We start from the raw sequence: 26,776 nt of genomic DNA on the forward strand, positions 1-26,776 counted from the left end.
AAAATTTTTAAATGGCGGCCATTTTAACTATTTAAATTTAAATTACTTGAAAATAGCAGATTTTATGAAAAATGTCAAGAACACTTCTATTTAGCATTTTTTATTCCCTATCAAATGATACCAAGATCAAAAAGATCAAATAAGAAATAGCTGAAATATTACGATTTTTTTGTTGTGAAATGGGGTAGAATAAGGCAGAAGCTGGTCAGGTTTGCCCCATTTTACAACTAAAAAATTTTCTAACATGGGTCTCTTCTACCTTAACATACACACCAAGTTTCATAACGATTTGTTGAAAAAATTAAAAGATAAAAATGTTTAGGTAAAAACAACAAAATGGCGGAATCTGGTTAACGAAGTGATTTTGAAAAAAAAATTATTCTTGATTTTCTCTTTATTTTAACCCAAGGAATCAGTACGTAAATTATGTCCCCACCTTTTTTGAACACCCTGTATATAAAACTACATTGCTTGTTTAATGTTAAAATACGTGGAAAAAACTCTTGTATCACCAATCGTGTTTTAAAATCAAAGACAACCATGAAGGGTTAAGATGAAAAGTTAGTTAGCGGGGTGTGTTACTATGGTGCGAAGGGATGGGTCCAATACCCAGCATATCCACAATAACTGGAAGTGGACTGCTTTCATGTAAATTGTGATTGTTATCTCATGCACATGCTCTAGTCAAACATCATCAGAGATTTTCTACGACACCACAATACCAACAACAACCATCAACAACTACAACAGATAAATGTTCACCCTTGATATCCTCAATCTGTGCTGAGAGAGACTCCATGCAGGAAGTGTGAGGTCCATTAGACAGTCTTTCTCCACTACCATTCATCTTCACACTTCCAATCTGTAAATTGACAACAGTAAAATATCAAAACAAATGCCAGAATTAGGGTTTCCACAAGGTTTTGTTAATTTATTTTCCTGAATTTCCTTGACTTTTTCTGTAAATCCAATCGGTGTTGTGGGTTTGAACATTACACTGTTTTCAGTTCCAATTGTCTTAAGACGTCAGTGTATTAAGAACATTCTCTCTTAGTTTGTCTCTGAGGTAGAGATCAGCATCAATAACGAATGTTTTCAAAACGCAAATTTTCGCGAATTTCCCATAGGTATAAGGAAATAGGATAAAGTCCCATAGGAATAAGCTCGTATGTCTCATGGTAAGACCTAGACCCGGGAATGATTAACTTTTTTGTTTTGAGGTCCCCAGAGGAAAAAACACCCTCCATTCAAATATATTTATACATACAGGGTGTCCTGTAACTCTCTGGACACATATATATAGCGTTATTGCTTATGTCAAGACAAACACATTTCACCATAGGAACATGGGTCTGTGGTGCCTAGTTTACCGTCTGTATTTATGTGTTTTTTACAAAAAGATTTATAACTCCTAAACGGTTTGAGATACAGAGTTGAGATTTTGTAAAAATGTTTATCTTATTGAGACCTATTTATTTTTAGATTACACGAAAAAATCATAAACCATTTCAAAATGGCTGCCATTTAAAATATTTTATGCCGAATTTCACGAAAGCTGTTAACTTAACAAAAGAATTGCTAGACAAAAAAGTTAGTATATTTTATGCAGTTTTCAATGATACCTTATTTGTAAAGAATGGATAAATAATAACAGATAAATGTGTTCTTTTCGTAATGCATGAACACTTTTCTCCATTTAAACAATGCTAATACTTAAGGAACCTAAGGTCAAACAAGAATTCACAATTAAACTTACAAACAGATTTAACGTTTTGCAGGAACAGAACTCAGACATAACAGTACAGGAAAGATGGGAGCATATAAAAAAGTCAGTAAACGAAGTCTCCGAAGAGGTTCTTGGTTCAACGAGGATTGTCATAGACTAATTGAAAATAGGTTAAAAGCTAAAAACGCTATGCTCACAAATGAGAATGAGATCACCAAACAACAGTACAAAGAAACCAACAGAGAAGTTAAAAAATTACTACGGGCAGCGAAAAGAAAGTTTGTCAAAGAGCAAACAGGGAAAGCAGAAAAAGACAGTAACAAAAATAACACAAGAGATTTCTTTCGTTTTGTTAGATTTTTCAAACAAGGATACAAAGCAAAGACAGTAGGTGTGAAAGACAAAGATGGAAACATTATCTGTAACCAAGCAGAAGCACTAAATATTTGGAAATGCTATTTTGAAGATCTCTTAAATGGAGATATGACAGCCAACAGAGAAGAAGAAGAAGGACAGTTTCAAAATGTACAACCAATGATAAACCCTCCTACTCTTGAAGAAGTATGGAATACAGTCAAGAACTTAAAAAACAATAAAGCTCCGGGAGGAGACAACATACCTGCAGAACTACTCAAAGCAGGGGGTCAGTCTATAATAGAAGAACTCCATAAGTTAATCTTAGATGTCTGGGAGAAAGAAGAGATTCCAATGGAATGGAAAATAGCAACAATCGTCCCTATACACAAAAAGGGAGATACCCGTAACTGCAACAATTACAGAGGGATATCCTTAATTAATACTGCATACAAAATCCTATCAAGAATAATTAATGACAAATTAGTATGTTATGCTGAAGAAATCTTAGGGGAACATCAAGCAGGCTTTAGAAGCCAAAGATCAACCACGGATCAAATTTTCACCTTGAGACAAGCTTTATCCAAATATTGGGAGTTTAACAAGACAGCACATTTACTTTTTGTTGACTTTAACAAAGCATACGACAGTATCAATAGGAAACAAATGTGGAAAAACATGCAAAAAAATGGTGTACCTGAAAAACTAATAAATATGGCAAGTCTATGCAATGAAGAAACCAAGTGCAAAGTGAGAATTAACAATGAATATAGTCAAGAGTTTAGTATAAATACTGGAGTTCGTCAAGGGGATGGACTATCACCTCTACTGTTCAACCTAGCTTTAGAAGAAAGTTTGAGACAAGTTAACCAATGCAACCCGGACACACTTATACAAATATAAGTAGTAACTTGAAAATCTTAGCGAGGGAAAAGAAAGGACAGCGGCTTGACAGAATAGAGGAAATGGCCATATACAAGGACTTCAAGCTAAACAAAAATATTTTAAATGAAAAATTCATTCTGACGCCAATCCTGTATATGACACCATTATTCGACTGACGGATAATACAAGGAGTGAGTGACGTCATGTTCAAAGTCCAAAGCAGGGTGCCTGGACAAGTCAGTGCCGCCGCAGTCCCGAGCCCGTTCAGCCGTGCGCACGGTGATAGTATTTTAAATGTTTTCGTATTCGTCAATGTCGTGTTTTGTGTTTTTATGTTTACGTGGTCTGACTATGTTTCACAATGTAAATTATTTGACGCGGTTGCTACACCAACAATGCAACTAAGTACGTAACAACCTAGTGAAAAAGCGGAGCAGAAGATGACCTAAAGGTCGAAACGTGCGTCCTCCATAAACATACTGGATTGATTGACGTAAGTTGTTATTATTAAGACTATTATACTGCCTATAGCTACCTACGGATCTGAAACGTGGGTACTAACCAAACAAGATCAAAAGAAGCTAATAATTTTCGAAAACAAAATTCTCAGACGTATATATGGCCCAATTGAAGAAGAAGGAATTTGGAGGATTAGAACAAATAAAGAATTACGTGAGGTCTACAAAGATCCGGATATTACTGCATTAATTAAAAGCCAAAGATTTCGATGGGCAGGACATGTCTACAGGAGACCTGAAGAGTCAGTCTTGAGAACAGTGACGGATGCTGTACCTGTAGGAAGAAGACCTTTAGGACGCCCAAGGCTGCGATGGTGGGACCAAGTCCGGAGGGATATGAGAAGGATGTCCGTTACAGAGGAGATGATGAAGGACCGAGAAAGATGGCGCAAAGCTGTTGGAGAGGCCAAAAACCTGCTTAGGTTTGAGTGGCCAGCTAGGTAAGGTAAGGTAATACTTCTTTTACATTGTCTAAATATCTTTACAATAATCTGTTATACATCAATCAGGAGTTTTAAAACATAACAGCTGATAAAATCATTGGTTTTTGCTATTTATAAAAGCCCATATGAATTCAAACAAATTTTCCTCTGAGGCCAAAAAAAAAAAGGCATTACCGGGTTTAGTTTTACCATAAGACTTAGGGTAATAACTTATTCCCTACTAAGGGAAATTTTCTAAAAATGGGAATGGGAGTGGAAACATAAAAACTACAGTTCACAGCAAACGAATAGTGTCCCTTGCTTGGCCTAAGACAAAACATTAAATTTATCAAAGGCTGTACCATGGTGAGTAAATTTTCTTATAATGAACTTAAGATCATAAAACACAATTGATGCAAAATCAATTCTTACCAATGTTGTTTCACTTTCACTTTTGTTCAGGGTTTCATCTTTTAATCTCTGCTCTAAGGAGAGAAGCGTTTGCTCCAGTTTTCTATTTTCTTCTTTGTATTTACACATTTTATCTACATGAATTTCAAGTTCAGCTGAAACAAAAGAATAATATTTTTAATGTCTATGCAAGACTTATTTATGAAAATTTCTATATAGAATTAAAATATTGAAGACATTTACAGGGTGTCCACAGAAATTTTGTTATCAATTTCCCTGACTTTCCATGACTATCCATGACCATTAACCATTGATTTCCATGACTCACGAACTTAACTCAAAAATTATAATATACCGTACACACACGAATAAACCTAGACAAGTTATTTCACAGAAAATATTGAAATATGTATTAACAGATAACAATGGAGTACAATAGGTACAACAATGAACTAATACAAACTCAAAACCCATAATCTAAGACAACTGTATAAATTGAAATTGTCGTACATTTGTGAAAAATTCGGAAAAATGCTACAATAGTCGCGGTTACGGCCAACTAGAGCATTGAAAGGTCCCCTGAAATCCATCCATCATTGGGGATTTCCATGACTTTCAATGACCATAATTTTTTTCCATGACTTTCCATGACTATCCCTGACTTTCCAGAATGTGGACACCCTGATTCATTATGAAATATATTTTTAAGGGTTAAACATCACCTAATTCACCTTAAAATCTAGCAAGATTATAACTGGCCGGACTAAGCTATGTAGCTACTTTCTATAGTTCTTTTGCCTCTTTAAAATAAAACAGATAACTTAGTTTCTAATTAAAATGTCTTTGAAGGAAAAAGCACTTGGCTTGGCTTAGGAAAAGGCCTACATTAAATTTATCTTTGAAATGTTAACCCATTGAAAAAAAATATTTTTTGGGACATGCAATAACAAACCAAATTTCATAAATATTAAGGAGCTCTGAGTTATCAATAATATTTGCGAATTACAAATTACCTGATTATGACTACACTAAACTGAAATCAGAAAAAAATGTACTGGACATTTTTCATTTATTTTTATATATATAAACTTTTTAGTGATGGGCGGATCACTAAAACTTTTCAAAATCATAAAATGAAACTTTGTGTAGGTTTGCACGACCACCAAAAGGGTATCTGTGTATGTTTCACTATAGTTCGATCTTGAGTATGCTATATTGTGGTTTTGCATGCAGCATCCAATTTATTTATGCCTGGATCACCTCTTGTTAATAATCTCTTCCTTAAATGCTTAAATTCGTTCCAGGTCCACAGTACTGATTGCCGGGTATGTGAAGTTCTACAGGTAAAATACCCTGTGTCTGTGTACAAGAAGACTATACTGTGTTCTAACTTAAAAAAATATTAGATGGGGGAGTCTTGACTTTTTATTCACCCTGTATGTACACAGACACAGGGTATTTTACCTGTAGAATTTCACATACCCGGCTATCAGTACTGTGGGCCTGGAATGAATTTAAGGAAGAGATAAGCAAAGGGTGATCCAGGCATAAATAAATTGGATGCTGCATACAAAAACCACAATATAGCATACTCAAGATCGAAGGATAGTAAAATTAGATCAGTGGCTGACAGCTTATTAGCTTGGGAAAAGGTAAAAGCTTCAGACTCTAGTATTGGTGAGAGAGCTGCCGCCTGGGCAGTTACTAACATAATGAAAACTAAAGCAAAACTGGTGTGGGAAAAGGGAAGACTTCAAAAATTAAAAACAAATAAGAAAGAAAAAACCTGTTGCCTGTTATTGAAAGAAATAAAAGTGGCTCTATTTGAGACCTTATACGGGATCTGGTAGTAAAAGTCAAAAAATGTACTCATAGGAAATAATTGAAAGACTTCCAGAAAAAGTAGTTTGGATATAATAAAACTTGCTGCTGATTTAAAGTTGCCTTATTTTAGAGGAGTCTTTTTGTACACAGTCACAGATAGTCTTGTACATGGATACAGACAGCTTTGTGTTAGTAAAAAAATCAGGGAAAATCGGTCTTGTACATGGGGATACAGTCAGCTTTGTGTTAATACCAAAATCGGGAAAAATTGGAAAAAATCAGATCCATCAAAACCGGATCCAGCCCAAGATCCGGAATTTTTTGGATCCGATCGGGTGCCGGTTCTAGTCCGATATCCGGATCCGACTATCACTAATATAAACTGGTTTTGCAGAGCCCGATACATAAATTTGTGACACCCTATGTATACACCTAACTTACCTAAGAAAAGAGTTTCAGGCAGTTGATGGCACAAAAAGTTCACAACAGAATTTATTTTGTATTCATCTACTAGGACATCTTCTTTCTGAATTTACGGCAAAATATCAAATTGTGTTGTCACCATGTCCTTTTAACTGTCTACAACCCTTTTTTGAAAAAAAAATCAATAACCATCTTTTATTGGTGTACTATATGAACATCATACACCAGCTAAATCAGCCGAAAGTTAAACGGAAAACCAAATTTTAAAAATTATATCTTTAGGTACGTTACCGGTATTTAACCTTCCAGAGGTCGCATCACGGAAGTAACCTCCAGGGTTTTGATTTATTTTTCACAATTATATTATTTTGAGTGGTGTCGGCAGTGTGAGTGTTACTGTACCTCACGCACCTCATTCCTAGAATCGAGTGAAGGTCAAAACTCACCCCTACTATTTTATATTTGTTAGTTTTGTTCAGTTTTGTAAGAAGCTGGAAGTAGCTTCTGTGTGCGCTCTGCCGATTCTCGTACAGCCTGGAGGCAACTTCCGTTTGCGACCTCTAGTTTAGTGTGTGCGTTGATTATTGCGTGTAAATAATTATTTTTTTACGATTCATGACATTATTTAGTAAATATATAGTTTTTAAACGATGAGTGATGAAGTTAAATTTTGAATTGCAATACTCTTAGCCAGGGCTGAAAGGAAGATTTACGAACGACGTATGTACAGAGTCATTTAGTATTAAGATACCCATTATGTTAAATTACTTAAAACATCAGTTATTGTGAGTGCTATCTAGAACCGCATTATAGGACATTGTGGGGAAAATTAAGATTAACTTCTTGAATATATTCTTGTAAAAGATTTCTTCATATTCTTTTATGTTAGAACATTTGATAGAATAATAGTTTAATTTTATATTTATAAAATCTAATTAAGTTATTTTATAATTAAGAGTTCTTTAAACAGATTTTTGATAAATAAAACTTAATTTGTGCACTAAAGTACAAATTTTACTTCATAAATGGTTGTTTTTGTTGACTTGGAAGTAACCTCCAGGTGCACCCTCTCCCGTTTTGAAAAATAATGCGCCCTCTGAAAGGTAAAAAAAGTTAAAACTCTAATAGCAAAATGCAACACATACCTTCTAGTGAATTAACATGTTGCAACTTTGACATTTTTTCCGTTTGAAGCAGTGTTGCTTGAGCTGGAACAGATATTTAAAGAAAGCATTAAAACATTAATAACTCGATTAGACAAGAGTCAAATTCTTTATGTGTTATGTCTTAAAGAAATAAAGTGGTGTCATATTCGTTTAGATTTCTTGCTTTACAAGTATTTTCTGGTCATCTATCTTTATAAGAGATTAAAGAATTCCTAGATTGAGTAAACAGGTCGTTCCACCAGCCAGTCTTGCAGTCCCTGTTTTAGTGTGTTTCCTCTCATAGTCTTGAGGTCTTAGAGCAGTGCATTGATGATCTTGCGACCGATATAGAATGGTTTCTTACTGAACTGCGTGGTATGGTGTGCATGAAGGCTGAAATCTGTTGCTCTTCTGGTCTGTTATGGGTGAAAATCTCCATTCCTGGGAAGGTCCAGCTGGTCAGTGTATAGGACAACTGCACTGATGTAAAATGCTACGACAGTTGGGAACTTCAGCGATAGCTTCTCTGCAGCCATCTGTAGAGTCAAGGTCCATGAGAGCCCCAATAGCTTTCTACTGAAGTACCAGGATATTGTTAAGGTTAGTTTCAGATGTACCTTCCTATGTAACTAAACAAATTACATCTAACATTTAATAAAACATACCTTGAATAAGGTCTGCAAGTTCTTTGGCTCTTTTCTGTTCCTCGAGGGCTAATGATAATCGATTTACTAAAGAGTCCATCGAGTTAGAAACATCCTTTTGATTTTCATCTTTTAGCTCTTCGTCTTCATCATTTTTGCAAATGACATCGGCAGTGCTCCCTTAACAAAAAGAAAGCAAAATTTGTCTCTTTATATTCCATTTTGTTACTTTAGTACATTACTGTACCAGACTAAAACACGACTAACTTTAATGTTAGCTTTAGTTGGCCTCAGTTTACAACATTAATTAATTAAGAACAAACCTGAATGTAATTTCGTTTAAAAAAGTAATACAGTGGTGTAAACTCATGGCTTAGCCTAAATTAGGAAAAGTAATTACTATAAGCCTAATTTCGATTTAAACAAAAGCTATCACCTATTTTGGAACGTTTTACCTCTTTAGACATAAAACTTCATCAAATTAAAATTATGTGCTAAAAACAAAGAACCTTTAGGGCATGTTACATAATCATAATAACAGACTTAACTAGATTTTATAAATCTCATCTTTTACAAATCTCATAAGAACATACCGTATTAAGAAATAATGTAATTTACCATTGCGCTCTTTGAGGGAGGAAAGGTGGTCATGGATATCTGGCGACTTGTTGAACTGCAGCTGCGACTGGAAGCCTAGAAGATGGCGACCCGTTGACACTTCCAGCTGTTCTATCTTCTCATGCATCACAGCCTCGTTGGCTATCAACCGTTTCACCTCTGCCGCCAACTCTTCGTTTTCTGCCTCTATCTTTGCCAACGCTTCTTTGTGAGACTCCTCGGTTTCCTTTAAAAATTGAATTGTTAGAGCAAAAGTATAAACAAATCAAACAACTACAAACTAGGTGTTGTAGGTACGACTAGAGGTGTGCGGATAGTGAAATTTCATTTCGGATTGGATTCGGATCGGATAGTTGAGGCTCGGTTCGGATCGGATCGGATATTGGGAGGTTCGGATTCGGATATTTTCGGATTCGGATAGTTCGGCGCGGTTAATAACAAGCTGCATATGTATTTTTAACCTATAAAACAATGTAAAGCTGTGTAAATAAACTTAAATGACGATTTTGAACTATAGAATTTCAAATTAGCCAAGTCCACAGTTTTCTCTCTCTTGAAAATCACAATTCACAACATTTATTTTCAAAAGTTGGTTGCTTGAATTAAGTACACTAGCAGCCGAAATCTTCACACAACACCTTAGCTCAGCAGGGCTGATGTCAAACGTTTGGGCTTGTTTACTTGAGGTTATGTTTTATCTTGTTTCCTGGTTCTCACAAGCCAAGGAGTTCGATCTCAAGTTTATTTTCACATTGTATTTCCTTACGTTTTTGGAACGGATTATTGGCCTTAAGTGGCATTTTGCGGGTTTGCCAAGTTTAGAAAACATCACTTATGCACTAAGATGGGCTCTAGCTCACAATTTGATGTTGGGCAATTAAATTAGACTTTATAACTGTGTAAAAGGTGTGTATCCCTGAATTTATAAATTGCATTCTACACTTATTCACTGCCAAACATAATTCAGTAGAACCTTGATGAACCGAGAATTACACTAGCCTACATAACTTCATTACCCCAAGTAAAATACCAAGATAATTTTTATAATTGTATTTGAATTGTATAATCTTAGTTTGTTAAAAATGGATTGTATGTTCAACAATAATTGCAGTCCATTATTGTTAAGCAGTATGGTCCCAAATTATTGTTTTTTATTTTGAAACATCACAGTTCATTTGACAAAATTATAGTTGAAGCAGCCCTATGACAAGTCACGCTTGTGCAATAGTTCGTTTACAAGCTTTCTCCAGACCACGGGGGAGGGGAGGGTCTGATAAGCCGTCTATTGTTCACCCCCAAGAAGGTCTGACCCTCATTAGTGCCGCTCGGCTGCACTCAGTGGGGAACCCAATACCACAAATCAATCTTTTAAATGAATACAAATATTTGGTAATAGTTGTTTTATTAATATTCACCTTGAAATTTCAATAAATTTGGTGTAAAATTTGACAAAAATCGGCCATTTTGACCGATTATTAATACAGTACCAAATACCAATAAAGTAGTACATTCATTGGTAATTAAATAATAGGTAAAAATTAACCGATTTTCATCAAGTTTTACCCCCCTGCTGTGCGCTATGTCACAAAAGCTGATAACGACATGGGTGATTAGTAACCATGGCAACTTGTTGAATGCGTGATGAAGGGAAACCCAAGAAATAGAAGAACAAAGAGAAAGAATAACAACGTTGTTATCTTTATACCCTTTTTACAATTTCCGTTATTGTTATCTTTATGTAAGATTTTATGATTTTGTTTTATAGGTTTATAAAATAATTCTTTTTAACTACGGGAATATCAATTTATAATTTATCAACGTGCTTCTCTTCTGAAACAGCAATACCGGATGCATAATAAAGGTCAATGACCTAAAATATCACGATTGTGCAATATTGTATTTTGATGTTGAAATTAAAATCACGACAAAAGTTTGTATATATCCATGGTCCCTATAGTTTAATCATTTAATATGTACACAATCAATGTTAAATAATCGTAGTTAGTTCAAACTTTATTTTTTATTATTTAAAGTTTCTACACAGTAAGACAATCCAAAGTCGAACCGGGCAATGAATACCCAAAAAACAACGTATCTTGTCCTGTGATTGGAATACCACTCGCCGGCCAGTCCTTTAGGTTTAGGGAAGTAGTGCAAGTCTATATATAGCTTCAAGGTCTTACCCACCCCTTCCCCCTCCGGTCCTACTTGACTCACTACCCGCGCTCCTTTCGAGGTCATTGCCCAACCCCTCCCATCCTTCTATTGTGTTGCCTTTCTATTGTTTCTATTCTGACTTGTTTTCGGGAAACATTAAATCTATTGTTTACGTAACATCATCACAGTAGTAGGCTAGATTTTTCTACTTTGAAACAGTACTGTAAAAAAAACTATTACGCAGCGCCCCTAGTATCAGGAGCGAGACAAGCACGAGTTGACTTTCATTTGACCATGGTAGTTCTTTTCTGCTTTATGTCTGTTCGTTCCAAACGAATCTAATCGTAAAGCAAAACAGCCGATAACGACTAAACTAGTTATTAGTATTGCATCATACGGCTTCTTTGCCGTTTGCTGTTAGGTCGTTGGAAACGTATTGCTGTAACTTTGTCCTGGGAAACTAATGGTGGCTATGGAGATTTAGTTTTCTGTCCAAAACGTCAAAATATATTGTCTATCCGAAAAAGTCGGATATACCGGGTGTCCGAAAAATAACTCCCTAGTTTTATCAAATTTCTGAGGACAGTATTCGTTAGAATGGACAAAAATAATTCTTTGGGCCTGTTGAGTATGCTCTTAAGTTTTAGTTTCGTACGTTGGTATTAAGGTTGGCACACCTGTTTGACCTTGAGCGTGTAGTTCCACCACGCGCCGCGCCGCCGCGCCGAGCGCTAGACTCGACTGTCTGACTGTCAGTCAGTGCAATGGCTACTCCACAGCAGAAAGCACAGTGCGTAATTTGGTTAGTGGAAACAAAATCTGTTACAACTGTGCAACGTAACTTCAGACGTGAGTATGGTGGCAGTGCACCTGATCCGAAATCAATTCGCAGTTGGTTAAAACAATTTAAGGAGACGGGAAGTGTTTTAAAAGGAAAACGACCGGGTAGGCCATCTGTTTCAGCGGAGAATGTAGAGAGAATCAGAGCCTCATGCCAACGCAGCCCTAAGACGTCACTAATGCGTCGTAGTCTACAATTGGGATTACCAAGATCTACTGTCTACGACGTGGTACGTAAAAGACTGAAATTACATGCGTACAAAATCCAACTGGTCCACGAAATAAAACCAAATGATAAACGCTTAAGGTTAGATTTTGCTGTGGACATTCTCAACAGAATTGATGAGAATCCAAACTACCTGAACAATGTTTTGTTCACTGATGAGTCAACGTTCCATGTTAACGGGGTTGTAAATCGCCACAACTGCCGAATTTGGGGGTCTGAGAAGCCACGAGAAATTGTTCAACACCAACGAGACTCGCCTAAGGTTAATGTGTGGTGCGGTTTAATGAACGGTCGAATTTTTGGACCTTTTATTTTTTGTGAAAACACTATAAATGGCGATATCTACTGTGAAATGCTTGAACTGTACGTGTTTCCACAGGTGGATGACATCGAGGCGGAAAAAGGACTAGTAATATTCCAGCAAGACGGTGCGCCGCCCCATTACAAAAAACGTGTGCGCTCGGCCTTAAACGCTCGTTTCCCGGCAAGATGGATGGGGAGAGCTGGCCCGATCGCGTAGCCTCCAAGAAGCCCAGACATAACACCACTGGATTTTTTCCTGTGGGGTTACGTTAAGAACTTGGTTTATTCAGAAAAGATACCTGACATTGACCATCTTCGTCAAAGAATCGTAGCTGCAGTAGAATCAGTGACACCTGATATGTTAACTAACACTTGGAGAGAGATCGAATACCGGTTAGATATCTGTAGAGCTACAAATGGGTCACATATCGAGGTGTACTAATGTCAAATAAACTTGAGTAAACCCTCTTTAATTTCATGTATTAGATATAAGAATATGTATTCTCTACAATAAACAATCGTTTATCAAAACTAGGGAGTTATTTTTCGGACACCCGGTATAACGGATAGTGTCGGATATCGAATTTGGGCCCGGTTCGGATACGGATATCCGAACCAAACCGAATCCGACCCGATTTTTCGGATATCCGCACACCTCTAGGTACGACCCTGTTACAGACAACAACTTATCACTAAGTGATGACGTTTTGACCTCCTCAGACCAGCTCACAAGAGCAGGTGTCAAGCGCTACATTTCTTGGACAAAGTGGCCGCCTGTGACACTGTTGTACCCAGAATATCTAGTATATAGTGTTGTTCAAAGGTTTAATGACGGACATTTTCATCGTGATGGAAAATGTCCGCAATAAACCTTTGAACAATATTAACTCACCATCACCAACAATGAACTTCAAACATAGTATATAGTGTTAGTGACCGTGGAAACCTTACATCTTATGTTGAAACAAGGTACTTTTATCCAAATAATAATGAAACAAAACAAAATTAACTAAAATAAAAAAAGTAATTTTCTAGTTTACGGTAAATGAACTTCACTGGATTAAACATTTTTTTATGTTGTTGCCAACTTTATAAAATTTTTAACTAAGCATTACTTAATATAGTGATGATCAAAATACCCAAATTGGTACACAATGTTGTAAATTCAAGCTTAAATTGCTTCAGTGTAGATCTTGTATATTATTGACAATGTAAACCCAACACATTTGAAATTAAATTGACAATCAAAAGTAAAAGATTTTGTTAAAATATTCAAACAGCCTATCTTACACTTGTTACTCTATTACTTAGGCACCTCAAACACACAGAGGAATACATTTTATATGGTTCGCAGTTAAGTTTCAGGCTAACCGTATAAGAATTCTGCTAAACAAATATGTTTTTAAATTAAGTCAGTTCAACAAACCTGTAACTTATTTTGCAGTTCTACTGTCTTAAGATACTGGGAGTTGTGCTTGATCGCCAGTTCTTGCAAATCTTCACGTCTTTTTTCCGCAGTAAGATTCAGATTTGTAACATCTACCTCAGCATTCATTAGAGCCCTAAAGAAGAAGGTATGGGTTTTATGATTTTTTAATACTCAAGTAAAATAAAAAAAGCAAAGTATGGATTTAATTATTTTTGCCCTTTACCAGCAAACTAATTTATTTAATTTTTCAATAAAATATTCTAACTAAAAGTATAGAATACAGTAGGTCTTAATCAAGCTATTAATACATAAAAATTACATAAGCCCTGAACCATAACTTTAAAACTTAGAGATTTAGAATTTAAATGTTTCTCTTAAATGCTGGTCACTTAAATATTATACCTCTTTTATGTAGTTTCTAGATTACTTGGGTGGTTTGTATAAAACATTTACATTTAAGCCTACACACTGAACCTTGAATTAACTTTATCGAATCTAACTCAAAAATATTCTTTGGCAACAAAACTAGCTTGGGCTTGGATTAAGGAAATTACTGGTTGTAAGCCAAATGAAATGTTTGTTGCTTGTGATGAAATCAAGTTCAGCCTAACTATTTATTGGCATCTGTAACTTTTACAGGGTTTCAAGCACAAACAATAAATATTGCAATTGTTAAGTGAGCACATATTGAAGATGAATTAAAGCTTAACTATCATCTCATAGAGTTAATAAAGAAATACGAGGAACTTCCAGGTACAAGGTGATTGTTTGCTAATACAACAGTAAAACTGGTACAGGGTATTATTTTTTATCTGAAACTATGAGTAAACAAAACACATCAACATTAAAATATACATTTCGTGAAACATAACATACCTCTCCATGTTTTGGCATTTGTGAATGGCTTCCAATTTTTCTTGTAAAACTTTCTGCAGACATTCTTTAGCCAGTCCTTGGTATGTACTCTTGTCTTCTTGCAATTTACGCAGTTCTTCACGCAGTTTGTCTTCCGGAAAATTCTATAAGGAATATAAGCCAAATATTAGTTTTGATAGTTAGTACAAATATAGTAGATGAATCGGTGGGAAAATGCATTACTTATGATTTCAAGAAACTAACATAAATGGGTGTTAAGTCATGTAACAATTATTGAACTCAGGAATTAGCTAAATATTAGGGGTGGGCGAGTACTCGATTGGCAATACAATAATTGGCAATACTCGACAGCCGAGTCGAGTAGTTGAGATACTCAAGCAACTCGAGTCGAGTAGTAGACGTTAAGCCGATTTCGTTATTTTCATTGATACTTGACAAATAAATAACAAGAAAGGAAAATGATTGAGTTTTATTGAATCCCTTGGCTCCTTTAAATATTTATTTACATACGTAGGCCAACTAATAATCGGCAACTTAGACATCACTTGCGTCATCCATCTTGGATCCATTCGCTGACATACGGCGAAATATTTCACTTAAAACGCCAATGAAAGGACAACGACCAGCTGTTTCAAAACAGATGTTTTCTAATACAGCTTTGCCAGCAGAGCTAAATGAAGCAATCTGTTGAATGGTTTGTGTGTTGCGTGATTTATATATTTATTACGTAAGCTGAGCATTGAGCTGAAAACAAGTTATCATCCACCACAATGTTTGGTTTGTTTCAAAATAACTAAATAAGCAAAACACGAAAAAACACGGCTTCATTTGGTTCCTCTGACAAAACTTTATCTGACATGCATCTTGAGCAGACAAAAGAAAACAACGGCTGCAGAAGTAGGCCTAAGTAGCGCCATAGAGGAACATAAGCTAAACGTATTACTATTACTAGTAGTATCATATAATAGACCAACACAAGTAGACTTCCAATCACATTGTGAATTTTGAAGCCGTTTTTCGTGTATAGTTCATGTCCGGTGCCACTGATCGCTAGTGTTGACGAAATTTTGTTTCAATTTTACAGTTAATTTCACGATTTGTGCTTTACCGTTATATATAACTATAACTAGGGGACGAGTTATTGTTTATGATTAGATTGTTTTATTTTGCTAAACAAGGGTTTAAATAACTGAAATAACAAGAAACAAATTAATTGTAAACAAAGCACACAATGCACCAGACGGAACTAACTAAATGGAAAAACTAACGGAATAACTAATGGAGTAATGTCGAGTACTTTTAAGTCAATTTAAGTCGTCTATGATGGCAGTGATATAGTTAATAAGTCGGTGTCAGCGGTCATTAGTTTTTTATTTCCCGTTAGTGTTACCTATTTACCTACTTACTTTTTTAAGTTAGTTGTTACTGTTATAAGATGATGGATGAAGATGCATTTCGGTCTCCGGATAGTCCAGATTATGTTACCAAGGAGGGATCTACAAGCTCTCCAAGCACATCTAGTCAACTCACTCATAGGCCCACCGGTTAGTGAAGGAATTAATTTAGGCCTAAAAAAGGCCCCTATTTGGAAACATTTCCATGTTACTGACCAAGGCAAGAAGGCTGAGTGTAACTATTGCAAAAATATCCCTTAAAACTAGCAGCACCACAAGTCTGCACAGACAACTTACAGCAAAACATAAAAAAGAGTCTGTGGTCTTTGTGGTAGAACAAAATATTAAGACAGAGACTGAAAAAGCCCAAAAGTTAAAAAAACCCCAAGGCCTAAAACATCAAACATTGAGTCAGAGTTTTGAACACCACACAATCTGGCCTAATGAACACCCTAAAGCTAAAATATTGACTAACAAAGTTGGTATGTGGATGGCCAAAAATCTTCATCCATATTCATTGGTTGAAGAGGAAGGCCTAATTGAAGTTCTCAAGGAGGCTAACCCTAAGTACATATTACCTTCTCGTAATACATTTTCCAGAAGAATTACACCGATCTGTATGAGTCAACTAAAAATAAAATGAAAAGTGAAATTGAAATTGACCTACCATCTGTTGAGTCATTGAGTTTCACGACTGACTTATGGACTTCACGGAGCAACGACCCATTTATATCTCTGACTTTGCACTACATGTCACAAGATTTCAAACTTAAAGAGATTTTGTCTGGCCAATGAGTACCTTCTGGGTGAACATGATGCCCAACACATAGCCCAAAAAATCAACGACATAACAACGGACTGGAATCTTACTGACACCTGCATTCCGATATTTGCCGTAACAGACAATGCTGCAACTATGGTAAGTGCAATGAAAAATCTGCCATGGAGCCATGTGTCGTGCTTTGCACACACATTGCAGTTGGCCTTGACAGATGCCAAAAATTTTACGCCAGGGTTATCTAATATGCTCGCCACTGCACGCTCCATTGTGGGGCACTATAAAAGAAGCTCATCTGCCCAGCAAAGGCTGCATACCTACCAACAAAATTTAGGTAAAAAACAAGTGGAACTCATACAAGACTGTGAAACAAGATGGCATTCGGAATACCAAATGCTGAGCCGTCTTGTTTAGCAAACAGAAGCGATTTCTGGAGAACTTATCTTCCCAAACACACATCAACAACCTAACATCTATGGAATGGAAAATGGCTGAAGAATACATCGAAATTTTGAGCCCTTTAGATGAGACCACAACAAAATCCTCTGCCAGCAGATCTCAAACAATATCCCTCATCTGCCCCTTAATCTCCACCATAAAAAACTTACTAGAAAAAAGGGGTCCGCGGAATTGGGTAACTCTGGAACTCGCTAACCCCATGTTAAACGCCCTATCTTCAAATTTGGTCGATGAGAGGAACTCACTAACTTGTTCGGTTTCGGAATTGGCTAACTCCGGAACCCGCTAACCCGATCTAGAGCCGGGTTAGCGAATTCCGTCCTCGTACGGAAGTCGCTAACTCGGTCCCTCGGCGGAACTCGCTAACTCCCAATCAGAAGCCTCGCGGGCCGTCCAATGGGAGCCAAGCATGAAGATTTTTAGCCAGTGATGCCAAAAGTGTAGTACCTATATTGGCACCATAATATCGTATCCTACGAATAATTAGGATTAAGATCAACGTAGTCGACTAAATAAATATATATTCAGAAGTATGTTTAATAATATTCTTATGATTATTAGGGTAGAAAATGCATTATAGTCTTATCACAGACTAACCAACACAAGTAAACTTTGCATCCCATTGTAAACTTTGAAACTCGTTGTTCGTGTCTAGTTCATGTCCGGTGACACTGATCGCCAGTGTCGACGTAATTGTGTTTCAATTATTTTATTGTTAACTTTATGATTTGTTCTTTACTGTTTGGTTATACAACTAGGGGACGTGTTATTAGTTATGATTAGAACATTTTCTTTGGTTAAACGAGGTTTTAAATGACTGAAAACAAGAAACAATTGTAAACAAAACACGACCTCTAATGACAGTGCACCGGACAGATCTAACAATAAAACTGTCTTCAGCTGATCAATAAGGATGAGAAATGTACTAATATAAGGGGGTATGAGGTTTTCTTACTTAAATAGTAGCTTATTGGGATGCAAAAAGATAATACTGTACATTTAATTTGGATCTTTTACATGTTATGAAATATCTATTTTCGTAGTCCACCATTTGTTTCTTTTATTCAAATAAAAACCATTATGTGAACTTCTGCAAATAAAATTTTTAAGTTCGTATTTTATATACTGGGCTTGTAACCTTTAATCGTAAAATTGAACCATAATTCATTATAAAATTTGCAAGTTAAACGTCATTATAGAAATACATTGTAGTGGTAATGTATTTTTTTTTAAATACGACATAACAATTTCGTAACCCTGCAGTATGATTTGCCACATACGCTCAATCACAAGAATCGCTATTGAATTTTAATAAATATTGATCAATACATTATAAAGTGGGAAGCCTAATGTATTCATGGATTGCATTACAAATTTGTCTATGCATAAATACAACTTGTAAATTTCTGTTAACATAGGCTATTAGTTAGGACTCGGGTCATCCTCTTAATTTTTTTTTTTATTAATATTAATTTTACGTCTTTCAGTAGGCCTTCTTTTTAAAAGTCTGGAGTTTTTATGGTTCTAAATGAACCCAGTCGTTCTTGTTTGTTATCATTTATATGAATGGTGGCCATAGCTAAAATTACCTGATCTTATCCAAAAACAAAGCTATTGTCTATTGAGTAGCTCAGTACCGGGGAACGGGGAATTGAGCAATGGCTTGGTATAGTTTATTTCGATTGTAAAAGCAATATAAAGGAAACCCAACACTCAAATCAGGAAATTCCGCCAAGTCGTTGATTAAGAATCGTGAATTAAAATAAACCTGTCACGTTTTATTATATGAATATTATATCCTCTCCTATTATTTACTAGTGATGCTTAGGTGTACAATTTACAAACTGTTTTAAAACATGTAGAAACAATATTACTAAAAAATTCAACACATTTTAGAATTAGGCAACTATTTACTAGTAGGCCTACTATGCTTTGGTTTAAACTATTAGAATAGATTTAGGCCTCTACAGCTATTCTATAAATTGATATGAAACTTAGTCTATGTCATATTTGTACACGTTGGACGATTCAACGACGAACATTTAATTTTAAATCTATGAATTAGTTATGAAAGTTACGATGGTTGATGACTGTATTAATTAATAGTTTTGGTTTATTACGACATTACGATTAAATTTGTTTTCGGTGTTTGAGAACTTGTGTGTATTTTAGCTTAATTTCTTAGAGGTTTAACTATTCAGTACCTATTAAACTGAATTTTCAATAGTTTTCATATTCAATTATTTTCTTTTATACTGATGGCATTTACATTTAAGACGAAATCATAAACATTTAATTGGCCATTACAGTTAAATAAAAAAAACACCTTTTCATGATTTTTTTATTGTCTTTGAATTACTTTGGGCTAGTTGTCTGTTAAAAGTAGAATCGATAACAAATAACAATAACATTTACTGTATCTTCATTGACACTGACATTTTGAAATACGGCAGTATACGATTATTTCGTCGTACAAGGTTGGCAACGCTCCGTGCGTGGGCGCGGCCGGGTTAGCGACTTCCAGAGTTAGCGGATTCCGCCGCGAGACAAAATCGAGTTAGCGGGTTCCGGAGTTAGCCAATTCCTGACTGAGACGGTTAGCCAGTTCCAGAGTTAGCCAGTTCCGACACGCGACCGAGTTAGCGAGTTCCTGAGTTAGCCAATTCCTACGTCTCGAAAAAAGACTTGAAGACAAAAAGCCAGGCGCAATGTTTTGTAGGAGTTTACTAAACAGCATCAAAAGTAGATTTGTAAAAGTAAAAAACGAACCTTTATACAAATTGTGCATGGCTCTAGATCCTCACTTTAAATGTGCACTGCTTCTACCGCATGAAAAAGCTTTCATTCTAGAGAGTTTAGCATCAGAGGCAGTTCAGATCTACAAGAATAGAAATAACCAACCAAAACCATCAACATCAACGTCGTCAACGACAAGTAAACCACAAAAATCCAACCAAGGTAAGTAAATAAAAATAGGTAAAAAAAACCAATATAAAAATAAATATCATTTATTAAATAATAAATAACAATAATTAACAGAATGTAAACAAATACATTCTTAGAAAATAACTAACTACTTAGGCCTATTCCAATGATATCTAATGAATTATAATAGCGTGTTTTAGCCATCGACGGCAAAACAACACAGCAAACTGTCTAGGTACAAACAACAAAATGGTATAAAAAACGGTATAATTAACAGTGTTTTTAAGCTTCTCAGATCCGTTTTAATAAAACCTTGCAAATGCGCAATAAATAGGCAAACATTAAGGCCTATGGACACTAGGAGGGTTAAGACTGATTTTCTATAAATTGGCATAGTGTTAGTGCAATACCTACAAAAAAAAAAAAAAAAAAAAAAAAAACATTCAGTTTGTTTAGGATGATATCAATTTAATTGTTTGTTGTGTTATTTTATGTTTTACTGTTTTTAGGCTAGGGGTGTCTTTATGTATTTTTAAAAGTTGATTTACTTTAAAAAGAGTCTTTATTTCTTTATTTATATTTTAATTTTTTATTGGCACTTGTTTACCATGTGTGTGGTCTTATTTTTGTGACTGATGTAACAACCTTTAAGACTGGTTTTCTATGTATTGGCATAGTGTTAGTGCAATTCCTAAAAAAAAAAAAAAAAAAAAAAAACATTTCAGTTTGTTTAGGATATCACTGATATCAGTTTAATTGTGTTGTTTTTTTACATGTTTTACTGTTTCTAGGCTAGGAGTGTCTTTTTATTTATTTTTAAATGTTCCTTTGGTTTAAAAAGAGTATTTCTTTCTTTTTTTTATATTTTCATTTTATTGACACTTATTTACCATGTGTATGTGTGGGGTCTTATTTTTATGTGACTGATGTAACAACCTTTAGGACAGATTTTCTATATTTTGGCTTAGTGTTTTGTTAGTGCAATACCAAAATCATTCAGTTTATTTAAAATTAAAATATTACTTTACTTGTTGTTATAAAGCAATTAGAATTATTGGGCGAGTTCCTCGTAGAACTCCTTGTAAAAGTCTTTTTCAAACATTTTCGGTTTTAACATTTTATGATCACTATATTTTAGAAATTTCAAATTGGGTTAAAGACAATCTCTCCTCATTCATGAACCAACCCATTCATTCCCACCACACTAGATTTAAGAGTTATATTAAGCCTGAAACCCATAGATTAGAGAAATTTCATTTGTCTCCCCAATATATAGGCCCACAAGTTTACAATAAGTTACCACTCCGCATAAAAAATATTGATAGTAAAACGCAGTTCAGATCCACCCTGAAGACCTGGTTAAAAACAAAAAAATTTTTTTCTATAGAATGTTATTTAAATAGGGACGTTAATAGTACGGTGTGTACACAAAAAAAAACTGCACTTTTTGATTGAGATATGGCACTTTCAGTGGTCATAGCTGATACCAAAAGGGAACTTTTCAGATAGGGAGCCACTTCAAATTCCGTGTAGGACACCAAAATGGCGGCCATTAAAGATGGCCACCATATGCCCTCGTACTGTTGCACAATATTTGTTGTATCTCAGCTTCTAATGGTCTGATTTCAATAATTATTTTTTTATATTAAAGCTGTTTTGTAGAGGAAACTTTTTTATATTTGACATTTAACTGTAAAACCTAATCGTTCTGCAGAATCTTTATAAAAACTAAAAGAATAATATTTTATGAAAGTTTTAGTCAGTAACATTATAGTTGTCCTAAAAATAATCAGATTTTTATGAAATTGGTATAAACACGTATATCTACATTTATTCTAAACAAATTTTCGAACCAGCATGACCGGACCATAAGAACGGCGAATTATGGGGGTTTTATGGGGTAAAAATCGGTTTTTACCATTGTCGAACCTAAACACATAAAATTTTGAAATTTCTTTCCAAACCATTATTTTGTAGAGCTTAAAAAAAGAAATAATTGAGTATACTGAAGCACTGTTGTATGCCTAACGGTTACAGAGAAAATTAAAAACAAGCGTAAATTAAAAAAAATCCCATGTTATTCTTATGGAGTAAATTTACACTGTTGTAGTTTACTTGTTTATGCTGATTAAATTGGTAAAATTTATTTATTTAATCCTATGCTACTAACGTTTGGTCAAAAAACACTTTTTACCTTCCCCGTAGCAGCAAACCTAAGCACTCGTTAAATCTAATGTTATTTTTAAATTGGGAATAAATAATGTCTTATTTATGGAAAATTTGAGTGAAAATGTAATCAGACAAGTTGAAATTCGCTTCTGCAGGTTTTCTGCAGGGGGGTGTTTCTATTTCATACCATTTGTTTCATTCTGTATTATTGTGACGTTTCGCTTTTTTCGTGTCTCTAACAGTCAACTGACAAATGTAAGTGTATTTGCTCCTATTAAAAAAATTGGACCAATTTTGAACCAAAAACAGTTCTCACCCCAATATTACTGACATAAAAATTATGTTGAACAATTTTCTAGGGCTTTTATTGTAAGCCATAACAGAAGGTTGGATTTGGAAAACTTTTTTCAACACGAAAAATACCAGTGCACCATCATCGCTTTCTTCAAATGACGTTCTTAGATCATGTCAAAAATCTCAGCTATTGAAATTCTTTGAAGAAACCGTTGACCAACCACAATTTGAAGGATTTGGGGATACATTTATTTTCGATGGAGCAGCACTAGTACATGCTATTCCACCAAAAACATCACGCACCTTTGGAGAATACTGCAGTTCGGAATTCAAAAACATAATTGTCAATTATGCTGAGAGGTTCCATGTAAATAGAATACATATTTCATGGCATACTTACTCAAAAGCATGTCCCAAGAAAGGTGTTCGAAATAAGAGAGGCGTTGGTATTCGTCAGCAAGTGACACTAGGAAATATGCTACCAATCAGTTGGAGCGATTTCCTCCGCAACAATCAAAATAAGACAGAAATCTTCAAGTTACTTGGAGAACATGCACTTTCCAATTTTCAAAGGACACATATCATCACTGAGATCGATAACATTATTCGTGTGGCTCGGCCTGATAAATCTTCAATTGATGGAGTCAAATGCAAGCAACAGGAAGAAGCTGACGGCAGGACTTTCCACCACGCCAAAGACAATGTCGAACATGGAGCAAAAATGTCTTTATTTTTACAGCAGATACTGATGGTTGTTTTAGCAATATCTTTTTTCCACATCCTCAAAACTCCTGGACTTCAGGAGATGTGGGTTCTCTTCGGTGCTGGGAAGAGTCAAAGATTTATAAATATTAATGCAATATTTGAGAGTATGGGGATAGACAAAAAAATTGTCTATGGTATGGGTGAGCACAAAGCCGTTGCATTGAGAGGATTTCATGCATTCACAGGATCAGATGTGACTTCATAATTTGCAATGAAAGGAAAAATGACAGCTTGGACTGTGTGGAAATCATTTCCTGAAGCTACAACAGCCTTTCATGCAATCTCCCTACCACAAGAGTCAATTTATGTCAAGACTTTACAAGTCCTGGAGAAGTTTATCTTCTTGCTTTACTATAAAGATGCTGATGATTTTTTTAGTTAATGGTATTAGAAAGTTTCTCTTTACTCAAAGAATCGTGATTGACAAAGTCTACCCCCAACTAGAGAGGCACTAAGGCAGCACTGCCTTCAATCAGCATCAGGGCAGGCCAGGTTTGGGGTCGAGCATGCTCAGTGAAGGAAACACTCCAGAGCCAGACGGATAGGGTATGGACCAGGGTTGCTGAAGAGTGGACAACTGTTTGGTCTTCTCTTCCTCCAATTATGGCAGCCTGCATAGAATTAGTTAAGTGTAGTTCCACTGAATGCCAACCAGATGCTCCTGTTAGAAGGCTAGTTCCATGCACACTACTTTGCAAGAACTGCTCCGGGTGTCGACTTTGTATCGATAAGTAAGATGAATAAGATGACTACGTGATCCGAAATCATGTATTAAATGTCATTAATACATGCCCCTCTGTATTAAATAAATTACATTACATAAAAATGTATTAAATAAATAATATTTTTATGAGGCGGTTCACGAGTACGGGGTTTCGTAGCCTGCGGTTATCGTTGATCTCGACCAATTTTAACCGACGGCCAAAAAATGGGTTCACGACATAGAGCGTTAGCCGAAATCAAGCTTAGCCGAGACCAACGCTGGCCGTCGCTCAACAGCAGGGAATTTTCGTTGGAAGGTTGGCAACAGCCACCTGCCGAGCCGCTGCTCGCGGTTGACGAGCCCAAAAACAATAGGATGACGTTGCGTCATAATGATTGGTTCCTAGATTATTATAATTATACAGGTTATGTTTTTAGGAAAAAGAATTTAGCTTGGATTAAATAAATAAATATAGGATGGAGAGGACACAGCTGACTCACCTGATGAAAGGTTGCAGACGAGTCAAAGAACACATAAAATCACACTCATAATATACTTAATATTTTGCCTCTTTCAGAGGCTTCTTCAGAAGTAGGCTAGATGGTAGTTACAAAACAACAGTTTAAATAGGATGATGATAAATAGGATGATCATCCTATTTAAACTGTTGTTTTGTAACTACCATCTAGGCCTACTTCTGAAGAAGCCTCTGAAAGAGGCGAAATATTAAGTATATTATGTGTGTGATTTTATGTGTTCTTTGACTCGTCTGCAACCTTTCATCAGGTGAGTCAGCTGTGTCCTCTCCATCCTATATTTATTTATTTTATAATTATACAGGGTATTTAGACACCAGGGTATTAAATTCATTTTATACTAAAGATTTAAGTGTACTCAATTAATCATTGAATTATGAATAATACACTTTTACTGAATACATTGAATCGGGAAAATACAATTGTTTTTAAAAAATTTGTTCAAACAAATTTTGGTAATTAATGTTTGCAAATTAAAATTAGATTACCAATTATGTTTAAATATAAGACATACTTTATCAGGTTTGCAGTTTTATCCAAACGTTCAAACTATTTAATAAAATGACTGCTCTTTTCAAAGATTTATATGTATCTTTTTATGTATCAGTAATTTGAATAAAAAATAAATTTGGAGGAACAACTGGCTATTATAGGAGTCAAGATGCCTTCATACGTAAACAATAATAATATAAAACGTAAATATAAAAGGGCAAACCTACAATAACAACATTTAACGAAAATATGACACCAAGATCTTTTTAATTGGTTTACAATTGGTGCTACAAACAGTAGGCCTACTGTAAGACCCCCCTTGCATTTTCGCGTGCCAGACGGGTAGAGCGCAGCCCTAAGCATGAGAGATCTTAGGTGTGAGAAAACAGATTCTTATAATTTAAAAAAATATTTTGTTGCAACACAACGTTTTGTATATTTAACTATAGAATTTATCTTTTACCTCAGCAAATTGAAGCAATTTATTGTAAATCCCGATATGACAAATCTATTAAGAAATTATCAGATGAAAAGGTCTTTAACAAATGTAAAACCATAAACATAATAACATAAACATATAATTTAAAACATACAAAATTAAATGTGGATACTTAAATAAAATTACCTATATTCTATTTTAATTTTTTACAATAACAATTCTTAGACAAACCTAACAGTGTTTGATGAAACCATTTTTATTTTGCAACTATTCAGCTGAAATAAAAGGGTTCAAAAGTGCTAAAGTAAATATAAAACAGTTACGTAACAAAATTTGATTGCAATTTAAATTTATATGAATATGTTAAGCTATTAGTTACATTTGTATTTAGTAATTGATTAATTAAAATTTCTCAACAGCAACTTTTTACAATGTTTTGCATGTTTTCGACAATCAGTAGTAAAAAAATGAAAAAAAAATAAATAAATATCATGTTGAGGGTAATGAAATTGTTTGGAATTTAATGGCAAATTCGAATATAACATTCTTTTTGCTAACAAAAAAACAATAAACGAGCAAATGAGATAATCGCGACATGATGTCAACTTAACCCTGCCCCCTAGCAGGGTTAAGTTGAAGTCCAAAACCATTGTTATTTACGCCCGAGATTATCCAATTTGCGCTAGACCATGACTCATGAACCCGGCATTTGGCCCGGGGTTTTCTCTAATTGAACTCGTGAAGCCGACTTTTTGCGCTCGGGTTTATCCCTGTCATAATTGGATGAAGTTTAACTGTCTGCGCCCGAGCGCGGGTAACCTCCTACTCATGAACCCGATTTCTAACCCCAGTTCTTCTGGCTATAACTGGATTTTGCGCTCGAAATAAGGATAACCTGTGACTCGTGAACCGCCCCTTATATGTTTTACTGGGAGTGTCTTTCTATTTATTTTAAAATGTTATTTTTTTGTTTCTAGAGGAGTTTTTATTTTATTTATTTATTTGTACATATTATTGGTAC

The 26,776-nt window shown here is 35.1% G+C and overlaps 1 protein-coding gene across 2 annotated transcripts in view; it reads right to left on the reverse strand.

The window, feature by feature from the left end:
- Window positions 1-26,776, reverse strand: part of LOC128998010 (sarcolemmal membrane-associated protein) — a 73,204-nt gene that overhangs the window by 22,459 nt on the left and 23,969 nt on the right. For both annotated transcript variants that reach the window (XR_008491174.1, XM_054423931.1), the window contains exons 9-15: window positions 14,802-14,944; window positions 13,923-14,058; window positions 8,971-9,196; window positions 8,374-8,532; window positions 7,709-7,771; window positions 4,338-4,471; window positions 763-862 (exon numbers count right to left, since the gene is read on the reverse strand). Coding sequence is in view for 1 of the 2 variants with exons in the window: in XM_054423931.1 (XP_054279906.1) it covers window positions 763-862; window positions 4,338-4,471; window positions 7,709-7,771; window positions 8,374-8,532; window positions 8,971-9,196; window positions 13,923-14,058; window positions 14,802-14,944 (961 nt within the window). In the remaining variant the exon portion in view is untranslated. The remainder of the gene's footprint in view (window positions 1-762; window positions 863-4,337; window positions 4,472-7,708; window positions 7,772-8,373; window positions 8,533-8,970; window positions 9,197-13,922; window positions 14,059-14,801; window positions 14,945-26,776) is intronic.

Source organism: Macrosteles quadrilineatus, unplaced genomic scaffold, assembly GCF_028750875.1.
Source record: "Macrosteles quadrilineatus isolate MER2022 unplaced genomic scaffold, UCM_ALF_1.0 Scaffold_7__1_contigs__length_78375512, whole genome shotgun sequence".
Taxonomy (NCBI): Eukaryota; Metazoa; Arthropoda; class Insecta; order Hemiptera; family Cicadellidae; genus Macrosteles; species Macrosteles quadrilineatus.